Source organism: Geospiza fortis, unplaced genomic scaffold (genome assembly GCF_000277835.1).
Source record: "Geospiza fortis unplaced genomic scaffold, GeoFor_1.0 scaffold425, whole genome shotgun sequence".
In the NCBI taxonomy this organism is placed as follows: Eukaryota; Metazoa; Chordata; class Aves; order Passeriformes; family Thraupidae; genus Geospiza; species Geospiza fortis.
The window spans coordinates 1,753,043-1,769,186 of record NW_005054387.1 but is presented as its reverse complement, the minus strand read 5'-3'; the positions used below and the strand labels follow the sequence as shown (position 1 = coordinate 1,769,186).

Genomic DNA, 16,144 nt, shown 5'->3' with positions numbered 1-16,144 from the left:
CGGCGGCACCGGGCGATCCCGAGCCCTCAGCGCCGCGCGGCTCCGGGGGAGCGCAGGGAATGAACGGGGTACGGAGCGCGGGAAGGAGCGGCCTCGGGAGCCGCGCTGCCCTCAGGCGGCACCAGGGGAGGCCCCGGCAGCGCGGGGATCGCCCGCCCTTCCTCACGGCACTGCGGGTTTGTCAGCACCACACACGAGAAACGGAGAAACGGAGGGAAAGCAAAACTCTGTCAGATCCACAATGCGAGAAAATACAAATGTTTTGGCACGAACTCCTCTCCGAACCCCTGGGGAAGGTTGAAACCGCCTTCAGCGCCCTGAACCAGCGAGGGGAGCAGAAATTGAGCCACAACGACCATCCCAAAAATTATTTATGGAATTATCATGTTCCACATTGTATCCTAAAGATCGAAACTTTAGGGTACAACTCACAGCAGTTTTCCCCCAGCAGAGCATCTCTGAATAAAACTGCTGTTAAGGAACAAATTCAAGAGTCTAAAATTACCTACTTCTACTCACACCAAACAAATCTCCCGTTATACCTCTCAGTGGGACACTCCAATTTACTATTTCTTCATCACCCAGCTATTAAAAGCAAACAAAAAGCATTAAATTGCAAACCTTAAAATATGATCCAAATCCAGGACATGAGATCATATCTTCCCTCACATCAATATCTTGAATTATAACTAACACATCAATATCTTGAATTATTTAAATCTTAAGTTGGAAACAAGACCATTAATTAAGAAATAAATAAACAAAAAATCACATTTAAAGCATTTATTTTGAAAAATAAAATACAAAAGATCATTGAATTGTAATTGTACATGTAATTTATCAACTTTTTTTTCTTTTTAAATAAAAGATATTTAACATTTTTCACATATGAATAAAACAAACAACTTTTCCACCAAGAATCTTTCAGGACAAGCACAGACCACTCTTGAAAGCTTTGTACATTTAAAACCAAACTGCTACAAGAAACAAACAAAAAAAAATCTGAAGATGGAGCCCTGTAATTAAAACAGAGGAGCAATTTCAGAGACAGGCATTGCTTCTGCATTTTTTAAAACCTTAAGAAAAAATAGTTGTGCGAATGTAATGCAGTTCTACATTAACATCTGTGATTTTTTTTGTTTGTTTTTTAACAGGTTTACATGCGCTCACAACAGCAAAATTTGGAACAAAAACAGATGAAAGAAAGAGGAGAGAACATTCTGAAGAGAGCAGGCCATGAGCAGCACATCTCTGATGCCAGGGGGACAGGCCTGAGGGATCATTCCCATGGAAAAGGCAGCAGCTGATCTCCTAAGGAAAAAGAAATAAAGTTATGTTGGAGCTTTCCTAGTAATATTCAGCTTTTTATCCTGGACAGCATTTTGGGATTACAAATATCACAGAATTAAGGGTAGCCACTGTTGTCTCAGCAGGTGGAAATCACTGCCAGGACAAATCCCATGCTATAAGGAATGAGGCTGCTTGTCCCTCCTTTATCATTGAGAGACTGCTTGCAGCATGGTGCAAAAAAAAAAAAAAATTGATTTTCCACTGACATCCCAAAGCCTTGTGACCCAGTGGGAAGTTATGCTGGGAAGTTCCCAGTTTAGTTCCTTCAGACAGAAATATTGCAGGTTGAAACCCATTTTTCAGAGCTAAGTGGCAAAATGAGGTTGATGCTTTCATTATTTCAAATTGACTGTGTGAACAGATGATGGTTTCTCTATTGATTTCACAGTCAAGGTCTGTAATTCATCTCTGGGAAGATTTTAGAGCCATTATTTCTACACAGAGCAGTGCTTTTGGCTATATTTAGGGTGTTTATATTTATGGCCACATAAGGATCTATTTTGGGGATATTTGTAGGGCACAACGCTTTGGGCTATTTTTAAACTGGATTTAAATTTTGCCATCTTTTGTTGTCAGACCAGAACATCTGATAGCAGAAAAATCCTGGATTAACACAGGAAAACTTCATCATTCATTGCTTAACTGGTCTGGAATTTACTCAGCTCCCTGCAAAATTTTGTCACTGTTTATTCAGTGACTAAAATGAAGCTTTTTGAAAATACTGGCTATGAGATGTTAAATCAAATACCACAAACCAGCTCATCTTTAGCAGCTTCCTTTAAAAAACCTATCTTCATATTTATCTTACCCATGGAGTTACAGAAGTTAAACAAAAATCATCTTAATTTAAGAAAAACAAATGAACAGAACTGAAACTCCTTTATTACCTTCTGTGCAAGAAATGTCCATTTTATCTTCTACTCCATAGGTTCAGTCTGTCAAAAAAATAATTAAAATGAAATTAGCTACTTTACATTAGAGGACAAAAATATCAGTACCAATGTCTGCTCTCCAAACCTTTGAGCTCTTTAGTTACATTATGTTAATGCTAAAGGAGAACACTATCAGCATCAACTTGAACAGGTTTTTATGGTTTAAGGAATATTCTTTTACTCTTCCACAGTGCTTATTTTTGTCTTTCGGATGGTCTGTCTTTGCTATGGATAAATCTGCTCAGATTTTGGTAAATACTGTATTTAAACCAAGCTAATTGTATAAATTTAGCAGGAACCTCCCTATCCTATGGAGTGAAGAAGGAATTTATCAGAGTGGTTTTGGGTACCCCAGGATAATTGAAAACTACAAACAGCATAATTTAACTGATACTGTATGCAAACAAGGATTTAAAGGATTTAACCCAGGATTTATTCAAAGTCAAGGATTTTTTTTGCTAGCACACCATCTATACACGATGTGCTCAATTCTGAAGGATCCCCCTGCATTTTCCATAAATCCTTCTCAGCAATATTTCCCCTCCTGGTAAGGCACACCCCATTATTCCTGCAGCTAATCCTGCAATCCCAGCAGCAACCCCACGTGGAAGTGACCCCAGCAGCTCCTGAGAATTGAGCAGCACACATGGAGCAGACACTCAGTGACAGGGACAATGCTGGCAGCAACAGGGCTGGGATGGTTCTCCAGAGCTGAGCAAAGCAGGAGCACTGAGTGATCCAAGCAGGCAAAGAGCCAGGGAAAGCCAAGCCCACGTTAGAGATCACACAAAGGCTGCTCAGAAAGGTTTGGTGGCCACAGCAGGGTTATTTTCTGAAAACATGAAACACACACTACAGCTATGCCTCTTTACTGCTCCACGTTCATTTTATCTTGCCACGAGACTTCCTTTCTACTGTCTTCTTTGGCTGGAACAAAAGAAATCAGTTTTCCTTTTTAATCAAATTATTTTTATTTGAACAAATGGAGAAGTTAAAATGCTTTGTCTGTGGTAGATTCCTGGGTATTTTAAACCTCTTTAATCCCTGGAAGTGTTCAAGGCCAGGTTGGACAGGGCTTGGAGCAACCTGGGACAGTGGAAGGTGTCCTTGTCCATGGCAGGGGGGGGGAAAAAATATTTTTAAGGTCCCTTTAACACAAACCATTCTGGGATTTTACAATTCTGTGATATCCACAAGGGAGCTGATGACAAAGAACAGCATTTGGGGGGTACCAAATTGTGAATTTTCAGTGAAACCTGAAGTTCCATAGCACACTTGACTATTAAATCAACACCACCCCTATCCATGGCTGGGTTTGTTGACTTTGATAACATCTAGATCTATTTAGTTTAAAAATCTCTCAGTACTTATAACTCTGCCCTCTGGACTAGACTTGCTTTAAACCAAGATAAGAAAAGATAAAGCTCCTCTACAAGTAACAAACTTTGCAGTTTTGTCCACAAAAGAGGGTCAATTTTTCCTTCCATTTCACAGCAATATTGAGGCAGCTCAGGGTGACAAACACCACTCTTCACCACTCTTCAATCTGAGTTCAAGATTCCACCTCATGGATAATCAGCAAATCTCACCATCAATCAGAAAGTCAAGCTCAAGAAGAAGTGGTTTATAAAGGCTGTTTGATATCCTTTGCTGCTACACCCACAAAAAGGAAATTAATTCAATACTGTACCTGTGGCACTTCTTTGAGGAAGTCAGGAAGCTGAAATTCACCTTTATAGACCTGGAAAAACAAACAAAAATTTATGCTACTCAAAGCCCTCATTCACTATTGTTTGAAACGCTGAAGAGCTTGTTAAGAGAAAGAGAAAAAAAAGAAAATAAGTTTTGTGTTGTTAGCATCCACTAATGCTAGAACATTAAATATTCTGGCATATTGTCTTCTCTCTAGAGGATAATTTTCAAAAGCTCTTTTCTTCTGAGAAAAAAACATTCCAAAGGGAAAAAAAAAAAAGTATTCTGTTCTTTTTTTTTTCCCCCAAAACAGAAGTATACTTGAAAAGTTTTACCATCCTGTCTACTGTAACAGAAAGACTGATCATCTCAATGTCATGACTGTGCTCTTGTGTAATAATTTCAAAATAAAAATTTAAAAAAGGGCACAAAACTATTTGGAGAAATTCCCTGAGGCCAGGAAATGGGAATGGGGCTCCTCTAAACCTACTCAGAAAAATTCCTTAAATTCAGGAAAGGGAATGGGGCTGCTCCAAACCTACTCAGGAAAATTCCCCAAAGCCAGGAAATGGGAATGGGGCTGCTCTAAACCTATTCAGAGAAATTCCTTAAATTCGGAAATGGGAATGGGGCTCCTCTAAACCTACTCAGGAAAATTCCCTAAAGGCAGGAAATGGGAAAGGGGCTCCTCCAGACCTATCCAGAGACATTCCTAAAGGCAGGAAATGGGAAAGGGGCTCCTCCAGACCTATCCAGAGAAATTCCTAAAGGCAGGAAACGGGAATGGAGCTCCTCCAAACCTACTCAGGAAAATTCCCTAGAGCCAGAAAATGGGAATGGGGCTCCTCCAAAGCCTTGCTCTGAGCTGCCCTCCCTGGTTTGCATCACAGGAAGGAGCTCCAGGAAGTCAGGGCACGTTTATGACCATTTTCTCTGCTCTCCCATGTGCACATGACCAGAACACAAAGCCATGCCCAGCCTGTCAATATTCTGCAGTGGCCTGGCACTGCAGCTGAGCCAGCTCTGAATTTCCTGCCCTGTTTCAGGATTGGATTCCCTTCCCAATCCATCCCTGGGATCCAAGGTTTCACTGAGAGCAGGAATTCCTCCACAGCCACACTGTGGCACTGTGATATTCCATGGTTTAGATAAAATAGGAGCAGCTCTCATCTGTATTCAGCCAGGGGCCACTGGCATTCCTATGGGGACATTAAGGAAAGTCACCCTGGGCAGAAATTCAGTGTGTGGCTATTGGAGCCCTGCTCCACTATAAATATTTATAAATCAAAGAGAGGATTTTTCATTTTGTGCTTTTATCCAACTATTAAAATGCAGGTTGTGTCCTGGAGAACAGGAATGGAAGTTACAAAACAACATTGTCACAGCAAAAACGTTCCAGAATAACCTCAGCAAGGGTCACAAGAAAAACCAGGATTTTGTGTTAGGTGGTGCTGGTGTTGGAAGGAACAGACAGGAACCTTCACCTTTTCTAGGAATTCTTAAAAACAATCCTGATGGTGACAGCACTTTGTGACTGATTCAGAACCAGAAAGACAAACCCGAATCCTCCTCCTTTCCTTCTCCTGCAATTCTGACTCAGTCTAATCTTTATATTGCACATCTCAATTTGTGTCTGCTCTAAAAACTTCACCTCTGCAGGAACAGCATTTACCCCTAACAAACACCTAACAGCACATGGCCAAGATCAGCAATATTAAGAAGAACAGTGTCACTGAAAAGCAAATGTTTTGAGGGTATTTTATATTATATTCACATGAAAATATCAGCATTTACACAGCACAATTTACCAAGGCAAAGCCAAGCAGTGGCAGGCCCAAGATCAGGTTTAACACAAATTCTGGTTCAGACCTGACATTACCTAAGGGCTGGTTTTGTCAGGAGGAGACTGCATAAAAACTGGTTTAAAGTAGTTCCAAAAACATAAATGGTCCCTTTTGAATCAAAACCCAGGGATCAACAACAATCCAGAAATTCTAAAAACAATGACTCCATCTGCAGCCAAAGAAATTAAAGAGGCTTCAGACTCCAAATTCTTTTCTGACCAATTTGTAAGTGTAGAACACATCACTCACTGTGGCATTACAGAGACAGAAGCAGGATATTGGAATTATTTCCAGTCTAAGCAAGAATTCAGTAAATTGAGGAGAAATGGGGTTTACCATTTCTAAAGGAATTATTTTGCAAGTCCAAATGGAATTCCAGAAGAGGAGGAACTGAAGCCTGTGTCAGTTTGTTGTTCAGTGTTGGCAGCATTCAAGCTGTTCTATTAAAAAACCAAAACACATTCTTATACCCAAACTGAATGGATATTATTCTCAAAAAGAGTTCAGAAAACAAGTTTCACATCCAGTTGCCTGAGAAAACCCCTTTAAACATAGGGAGAACTTCAGAACAAAAGTGTAACCTATAATTCTTCTTTATAGAATAAAGCATTTTTTTCACCCACTTTCCTGTCTGCTTTGGAAAGAGTTCCATTATATTTGGTCAGTTCCAGTACACAAAAATAATGGGGTTTTTTTGTGTAAAAGTCACCCTGCAACCAAGTGTGCTTGGGCTTGGTAAGCTTTAAAATATCCAAGCTGTAGACGATAAGATGTTTAATTGTAAAAGGAAAAAAAAATAATTAAAGAACACTGGCAAAACCAGAGCTGAGCCCCTTCCTAGAATCACTCCACAGCACATGGAGTGCTCATCTTCCAGATTTTCTTGAACTTTTAAGGCAGCTTTAAAGGTTTACACAATTCTTCACCTCTGCTGGGCCTGCCAAGGAAGGGCCATGGGAGATGTAAATGTTTACCCAGGAGGGACAACACAGAGAGCAGGATCTTACACAGGCCCAGCAATGGCTGCCAAAAGGCAGCTTCCAACCACACCTCAGTTTGCATTTTCGTTGGGAATAACTCTCTTTATGCATTATTAATCATATTTGTGCAGAGTTAAGGGGTTTGGGGTGTTGTTTTTGATGTAAAAATGAGATACCAGCACCTCTGGAGAGAAACAATGCAGTTGGGAATCTACATGTTGGAAGAAAAACCCACTAAAGGGAATATTAAACAAATTTAGAGGACACTGAGAAAGTCTGTGCTGTTTTGGTCACATGGAAGACGGAATGACCCCTAAATTTTTGTTTCAAATATCAGAGAAAACACCCCCAAAGTCAAATGCCTTCATGATCAGGTTAATCAGTGAATTAGGAGATGCAGGGCACTGAGGAGCTGGGCATCAAACACCTTTGAACAGCGCTGGTGAAAAGCACAGCTCCTTCTCTGGAATTCTGTAATTCCACCTCTGCATCTCTCCAGGACAGGGAGCACAACTCCATGAAGAAGTTAAAAGAACTTACTGGAGTGTGTATTCCAAGCATACAAATTGATTTAGTGGGAAGGATGTGCCAAAGAAAATCTGATGTAATTCATGACAGATGGGAGAGGAAACCACTCTCCCATGGTTGGTGTGTGCCAACCATAACACAACAAAGCAGCTTCTCCTGGGGGCAGGCAGAGCTCTGCAGCTGGGAGCTCCTCTTCTGCTGGGTTCTGGCAAACTGAAATTCACTTTTACACCATCTCACAGTACTGATAAGAGCATATCACACACTGTTCTCATGAGGAGTGAAGCACTTCTGTATTTCACCCCATAGAGACTGGGCTACCAGCTCACACACAACTTAATTATTTGCATTTTCTGCATAATTTGCAGCTGAAAACTTCATTTACTTCAGGATGTTGATTTCCTCTCTGTCCAGGATGTAGAACTTGTTAAAACTCTAGGAGAGAACAATAAGTAATTATGTATCTATAAGGAAGGAACTCTTGCAGCGATACACTAACAGATCAGCAACAGAATTACAAGAAAACCACAACACATTCAGTGAAGGCAAAATCCCCTCCTCGGAGAGGTCACAGGCAGAGCACAGCACAACTCTGGCCAGAGCTTGCTCTCCCTGCTCTGCATTCCTTAACTGAGACAAGAGAAACTGTCAGAAAAGATAATATTGTCAGGCTGAACAGAAAACAGATCAACAAAAAGTTAATGGCTTTTTAGTGAACACATCAGAAAAATCTGTTGAACTCGTGGCTGGCCCAGTGCAGGTCCTGTCAGAGATGTTTTTTATTTCCTAGCACAGCACTGGGAGAGCAGTTAGCTCCTCATACAAAATCAGAGATGTTAAAATACAAACCCAGGCTGCTTCTTGTTATTTTTGTGCTGTGCTGCAGGAGCACAGAAACCAAACCTCAGCATTTTGGTGTCCTCCACAGGTAAGAGGCAAGTAAAAAATCCAAATTTAGCAGAAAGCACTGCTTCCCTTGCATACCTGCAAGGAGATAGCATTTCTAATTTAAGCACTGTCCTTTAGCTGGAGAAAATCATCATTTTGTCTCCAGACGGAATGATAAGAAAAATATATTTAAGCTGTACATATGGAAGTCACCAGCAGGGGACAGAAAAGGAGAAAAGAGGAATACAGAACAGCACTTGAGTGTTCAGAAAGCTCAGGAAAATGAATATTTTGCACCACATCAGCCATCTCTTTCCATTTTTTCTCCAGTACCAGCCCTTGGTTTAGGAATTTTTACACTGTTGGTTCTCACTTCCATGATTAAGAGCAGCAGCTTTAAATTGTTGAGCATTATTTTCACTGTTAAGTGCAATTTGTGGTCCTTTCCAAGAAGGGACAGATTTTGCTCAGCTTTAGAAGTCTAAACTTTATCTGTTTTCAATGAATACAATTCAAGTTCTGTGTTCACTTTAAAGTCTTGGAGACCACAAATACAAATATAAATATAAGAGAGCTGCTTCCAAACACAAAATGAGCCAATAAATGGCTATGAACAAGAGCCAGATATTCTTACTATGCACTGAAAAGCAATTCTGGAAAGATTTTCTTTGGCCAGCTCCATCCATATTCAAGAAATACAAAACTCTGTGAAAGGCTATCCCAGGTGAAGAAGTTTAAAGAAAGCAAGAGCAAAAGAAGTGCTCCAGTGATTTACAAATTCACCAGCTCAGAGTACACAGGAACACATTTAACTTGCCAAGTGCCAGCTCCAAAAGGCTGGAAAAACCCAGATTTATTTATTTTATCATTTAAATAAATGTTTTTTTTCTCCAGACTGCAGCAGCAAGGAATAAATTAGCACAGGTTCCTGGAGGAGAAAGGAAACCCCACAAGAGCAAACTCACACACCAGAGTCTGAAACACTTTGAAATCTTTATGTTCCTCTATTTTTAAAGAAATATTCTAAGTTTTGAAAATGAACCATCTTGAACTCTCTTGCTTTCAGCATTCATTCGGAACCCCTCCCTCATTTTATCTGTACAAACCACACATGCAAATGGAATTATGGCAAAAAACAAGTGACTAGAAAAATCTATACTGGGTAATACAATAAACAACAAAATTTAAATGCTGTCTGGGGCTGTAAGTAAAGCTATTAAACTAAAATAGCAGCCAAAATATTAATGAGGGTTCCATATGTCAGCAATATTTAGATCAGCTTCAGTTTTTAACAGCTGCTTTTAGCATCAGTAAACAAACAAATTATCCTTCAAAGCAAACTTGGGAAAAGCCTCAGTAAACTCTCAGCCTTTGAAATTAGGTTTTCATTTCTTTAAAGTTGCCCCTGGCTTTGTTTATTACCTGAATTCCTCTCTTGTATTGTGAAATCAAATCCATTTCAAGAAGAGACAGAAATCCAGACAATTTTTACAGCTTGGCCTGAGCTTGCCCCACACAGGTGGAGGCCTCAGAAACATCAGCAGGCTGTAAAAACTTCTGTCAATTTTATCAGTGAGACACAACCAATGAAATCTGCAATTTCTAGCACTGAACACTTAATTTAACTGCAGACAACTTCATTTGTTTGTGAGCCTTTTAAAATAGGGAACTTATAAACTGTAACCAAAAAAGGTGGGTTACTTTTTCCATGCTGAGCTACCAGCTATTAATTAAAAAAATCAACCTGCCAGCCTTTAATACACTGATTGTTGCTTAATGACATTTTTTCTAAAAAGAAATAATGCAAGAGTGTTTAGGGACTTCACAAACCCCAATTCCCTTTTCATTCCTATCTACCCCATCAGTATTCCAAGCAGTTTATTCAGGATCAGAAGGCTGGTGGAAGAGAGTCCTTTGAAATTGTTTAATTCAATTTTTTTCCCTGATTACTCTGCTGCAGCAGAAAAAGTCACTTTCTTTTAATAAACAAAGTCCAAAAAGAACAGAAGCAGAGTTATTAATTCTATTTCCAACAATGGTAATGAGTTTTTCAAGGGATACCTCCAGGGATAAACAGCTCTAATAGCCCAGCTACTCTAATTCCAATAAATATTCAATTCAGACTCAAATCCTTAAGTTTAGGTTAATCAGTACCAGACCTTTCTCCATCTTTGGGTTGTTCTACAAAGAATTGGAAAATCAGACATTTTGATCATTGTGGGCTGTTTTCTAGGGGTCATTTTTCAAACCCTACTGAGTATTTGGGGTGTAATTTTGGGACAGAGCTTCTGCCAAGCCTCATCTATAAAAAACTGAGCTCGTCCATCAAGTTTGAAATCCAGACAAGAAAACTTTTTCCCACTGTTAATTATGACTCAGTCTTATTTTTATATTACACATTTCAATTTGTGTCTGCTCTAAAAACTTCACCTCTGCAGGAACAGCATTTACCCCTAACAAACCTAACAGAAGATGGCCAAGATCAGCAAGATTAAGAATAATGATGTCACTGGAAAGCAAATGTTTTGAGGGTATTTTATATTATATTCCCATGAAAATATCAGCATTTACACAGCACAATTTACCAAGGCAAACCCAAGCAGTGGCAGGCCCAAGATGAGGTTGAACACAGATTTTGGTTCAGAACTGACATTTCCAGTTCCCCAACTTTCTGTGCAGCTCTCAGGAGGTTCAGCTCCTCACACCAAGATGCACAGCTCAATCCCCCAAAGGATTCTTTCATTTTCCCCCAAAGAAAACACATTGTGAAGCAGCAAAAAGTGGCAGAAACAGACTGCAAACCCCCAGACCAAACACAAGGCTCCTGCTCTAGAGCTCCAATCCATTCAGTCAGTAATTAAACCCACAACAGCCTTACCCTCCTGGTGTTTTCCACCACTTTCTGATCTGGCTTCCCATAATTGGGGGGGTTGGCATAGGGGTCATAGCCCAGTTTGGCCAGCATGGGGGCGATCACTGGCATGTCCTGCAGGACATCAGCTGGGATCTTCCCCACCCACTTGGACAGGGCTTCCACATTCACCGGCTTGATCACTTGGTCAGTGGATCTTTCAACCCTGGGGAAGGAAAAAAAAGATATTTTCCATTATTAATTATTTAATTTTCATTTTCCATTATATTCTTTCCATTATTCTATTTCCAACCAATTATTCTTCAATAGCATTAAGACTTTTCGCTTGTTTTGTTTGGGATTTTTTTCCCCCATTTTTCTTCTCTCCCTCTCAAAATTTCATGTTTTTTACCAAGCTGATGGGAAGTGAAGCTTTAATGAGAATAATTTGCACAATATTTGCAGATGCTGTCAGGTTTAGGCTCTCACACTGTGCTGAAACAATTTCTTTATTCCATAAAAGCAGCAGAGAAAGCCCAGGAACTGTTAAGTGAAAAGTAAACCCACATCTACATAGAAATCTGTTTTCCCACTGGCACATTCCCACATTTGCTGTTTAATTGTCTGGGATGTATTAAAAGCTGTATTCTAAATTCCAATCCATGTGTTATTTCTTCTCACAACCATTCTCTGGTTCATTTTTTTTTAAACTTGTTTAATAAAAGAGAGACCTGAGATGACAGAAAGCTACAAACTACAGAAATATTTCCCATAACCATTCCTTTGACTGTTTGGTCTTTACACAGATCTTAAAGGCAAGTGCACAATTAATGTCATAGTTAGAAAATCATTGATTTCTTGTTCATTTAAGCAACAGTCTTAATGTAATTTTCATCTTTGCTCTACTTTTGTGGTGTGTTTTATTTTTCCAGAGAAGAAATCTGGCACTGCTTTGTTCTGTCTTTATGATTGTAAGACATACAACTTCTTTACTGTGCTTATTCCTGGAACAGAACTCAGGCTGAATAATTGAAAACTCCCCGAGTTTTTACTCTAAATAATTTAAAGCTTTTTTCCTGACCTCAGGAAGAGTTTGGACATTATTGGATATATAAAAGGAATATTTCTGTCTGCCTCACAGCTGATGCTGAGCACACAGCAGTCACCAGAGTTCACCTTTTTCCTCTTTTTCACTCCTCAGCAGAGCTAAAATCCTCCCAGGCCAGAGGAAGGAAATCACTCATCCAGTGCTGGAAGGTGAAATAATTTAAATACAATCAACAAAGAACAAACCAGACAGGGAAATGCTCATAAGGAAACTGCCTTGGCAAGCAGGGCCTTCAGATGGTGTTTTATGGAAGCTGAAAAGGAGCTGACAGACAAAAAAAAAAAACCTCTAAAAAACACCCAGAATTTTCAGCTTTATCCTCTTCAAGCATTAGCAGAGCCTCAAACCAAAGGTAGGACCTCAGAAGGGGATTTGGGACCAGGAGTTGTGACTAAATTTCAACATTCTGAGGGTTGTTAGACTGAGCTCCTAAGTCTGGATGGAAAATTTAAAAGTTTAGGCAATGTTTTTTGTGATCTTTTAATTAGAAGATGAGTATCTGACTCCACATTAAATCAGCAAGAAAAGAGCTGCTAAAAATTGAGATTCAGAAGTTCAAAGCACAATAGGAGTGCAGAGGTGGACTGGGACACCCAGGAAAAAATTATCACCAGGTGTTTGAAAAAAGTATGATTTATTTATGGTCCTTAGAGCCAGTCAAGCCTAAAACCTCCTCACCAAAACTGCAAATTGATTTGAGAATTTAAAATCAGAGTGATACTGGGAGAACCAGGAAATGAGCCTGGCTAAGAACTTGCTGGACCCCCCAAAAATGGGTGTTAAGATCAATTTGAGTCTAAATTTGTCACAGATGGATTCCCCACCCTGATGACAAATTTTAAATGTGTGTTTTGTCCCTCTCATTTTAATTTTTGTTCAATTAAATCATGCCTTCAGCATGAAACATTTCCTGGTGATTGACTACATTTAGCTGCTCCCAAGCACTGATAAAAAATCCACTGTTCCACATTTGGGCTGGTTAAATCCTTCTCTGTGCTTTCAGTTAAGGTGGGAAGGAAAATAAAACAATTTATGGGAAGGAAAAAAAATCAATTTGTGAGAAGGAAAGAAAATCAATTTGTGGGAAAGATTCCTCAGATAAAGAATTTATGAGGATTGTGAGGGAAGATAGATTGGGGGCAGGAGGAAAGAAAAAATGTAAAAATCCAAACAGAAAAAAAAGGGAACACCAATTCTTGGGTAAATGGATTATATGGCAGCAATTCCAGCTCTAGGAAGAGTTTCAGCTTTGGGAAGCACACAGGACTAACCCCAAATAATTCTGCATCTGTACCAGAATCAAACGAGAGCTATGTACTAAATATAGTAAATTCTGAAGTAATTCTGCCTAGACAGCTATTTCCATAAAAAACCTAATAAAAACTGCTCGAGGGGTTGACATTTCTTTACATCAGTGGTGAGCACAGCTGCTTTCACTTAGGCAAATGGCAGAGCTCAATTAACAATCCTGGTTAGAGCATGGAGTCCATAATGAATTCCTTCAACAGCCACGTTGGCAGGGACTTCAAACCACAGAAAATCCCCACTCCTACAAATCCTGCACATCCCTACAGCCCCTCCAGTGTTCCTGGATAAAAATCCAAATAAGGGGTGAGAAATAAATTCTGAACATTTATTAGCAGGTACTAACATGGTAATAAAGATCTTTTAGTGACACTGTGATCTCGTTCTCAAAATGATTTTAAATATCTCAGGATGGTAAAAAACTTGTCAGATTTCTTTTCAAAAAATACCTGCAAATATTCTCAACTTCTCACAGCCCATTCCAGCAGATTTAATAAGAAATATTAGTAAGAATTCAGTAAGGTTGTTGAGTTTTACAGTATAAAAGTCCATAAATTTTTTTAAAAACCAACCTGGAAGCTGTAGGGCATTAATATTTTACTAGAAATGGGATTATACAGTTATTTTTTACTTAAAGTTTGGCAACCACCAAAATAAAAAAAGTAAAAGTAAGTTGTCTCCACTCAGGTGCTGCTGAAGCAGCCACAAACCCCAGGAATTGGGGAGAAGTTCCCATGTGGATCAGGTTCCAGGCAGGTATCACAGGGCCCTGCTTCAGGCTAACATTTCCACATTTTCAATCTGCTACTGAACAACACTGCCAAAAAAAGGGATGAGATCCTTTCCTGATAACCTGGGAACAGTGGAGGCTGTTTCCTCAGTGGGAATGGTGATGTGAAACCTCCACAGTGCAGATATCTAATTGTTACCTGAGTTTAAAGTTCTCTTTGTTCACTAATAATAATTTTATATTTGTTTTAAATCAAATGCCCTTACAATATATTAGAAAATCCACAGCTGTGTTCCTAGGCATGAAATAAAGGAAATCTCCCCATTTTTAATTCTCAAAACTGGAGTTTAAATAACTAGAATTGCTCTGTAACTGTCTGTGTGTGCTTGCTGTGCAAGGTGCCTCTCACTCAGAGCACTTGGCCAGTGCTGAATATTCCAAATCCAGGAGCTGAGTAATTTATAACAGGGCAGGCCTTGCTGCTGGAACAGGGCTTCTTATTCAGGATTTTAAAACTTAATCTGGTGGATTCAAAAATAGGAGAAGTGTCAAAAATTGACATTTTCCTCTCTCAATGTAAAGACGAAACAGCTTCTACATTTCAGCTGTGAACAGTGGCAAAGAAACCAGAGTAGTTTAACCAGAGAATAAATCAGATTATCTTTTAACAACACCCACCTAGTTTTCCTAAGCAGAGCTGAATTTTGGATTCTGAAAGCAGCTGAATCAGGTGCACAGATGGCCCAACAGAATAGTGAAAGATCTCCTTACAACAAGGTTACTTTTCACCAAAATGCTTGTCATTTTGGGAGCACATGCCAGGAGAAAAGCTGCCAGCTCTACTTTCTATTCTCTTGGAGCAGTTTCTCCAGTTTCCTGGAAGAGGATGTTCTTGGCAAACTCAGTTCCAAGGCCATTCTTGCACTGACAACAATATTGTTGCTGAACTCAAATGGGTGATGTGGCCAAGATGGGTGACTCCAGGCTAGATAAGACAGCTCAGGTTTATTTAGGGCCACAGAGAAAAGCAAAGCTGCTATCAGATATTCAAATTCAACTTGGCCTTGACTGTTAAAACTTTGTTCACATTACACAAGAACCAATCTGAGATTGCAAACTGTTCATTAGCATTAAAGATGCACCATAAATCAGCTGCCCAAGGGAGAAACTGAAACCAAGCTGTGATTTTTAGATACAAAATATACTATTTTGTACATATATTTTATATACTATTTTTAATATATTTTTATATACTATTTTAGTGTAGTATAGTATACTATATTTTTATGTACTATTTTAGTATAATATACTATATTTTTATGTACTATGTTAGTATAGTATACTATTTTTTTATATACCATTTTAGTATAGTATACTATATTTTTATATACTATTTCAGTATAGTATACTATTTTTTTAGTAGTATTGTATATATAATAGTATATCTAGTATATATAATAGTATATTTTTATACTATTTCAGTATAGTATTTTATGCTATATTTTTATGTACTATTTTAGTATAGTATACTATATTTTTATATTATAGTATGCTATATTTTGTATAAACTGTTTTAGTATAGTATGCTATATTTTTTATTTACTGTTTCAGAACAGCACAAGGTGAAGGATAAAGGCTCATACTCACTTGGAAAGAGAAACCCCCCCTGCTTTTCCAATCATCTCCTCGTGGTGCAGCACTGCCTGGTTCCAGGGGATGTGCAGGAACTTGAGGAGAGTCCTCATCCACCTCTCGGGGTGCAGCACCAGCTGCTCATAGTGCACCAGCATGCACCTCTGGAAGCCCACCTCCATGCACTGGTTGTACATGGTCTCTATGGCCCGGTTCCACTTGGTCAGGCAGTCCCTGTAGCTGTTCAGGTCAAAGCCAGCTATGGTGACCTTCCTGGAGATCATGGAGTGCACCGAGGCACGGC

General features: G+C 39.2%; 1 protein-coding gene across 1 annotated transcript in view; it reads right to left on the bottom strand.

Moving 5' to 3' along the window:
* Nucleotides 1-768: 768 nt before the first annotated feature.
* TPST1 (tyrosylprotein sulfotransferase 1) overlaps nt 769-16,144 on the bottom strand; it is a 16,020-nt gene continuing 644 nt past the window's right edge. Inside the window, 5 exon segments of the mRNA XM_031060678.1 lie at nt 769-1,311; nt 2,238-2,285; nt 3,973-4,023; nt 11,093-11,291; nt 15,856-16,144. The exon segment at nt 15,856-16,144 is cut by the window's right edge and continues 12 nt beyond it. Of these exon segments, the coding sequence (XP_030916538.1) occupies nt 2,268-2,285; nt 3,973-4,023; nt 11,093-11,291; nt 15,856-16,144 (557 nt within the window). The 3' untranslated portion in view covers nt 769-1,311; nt 2,238-2,267.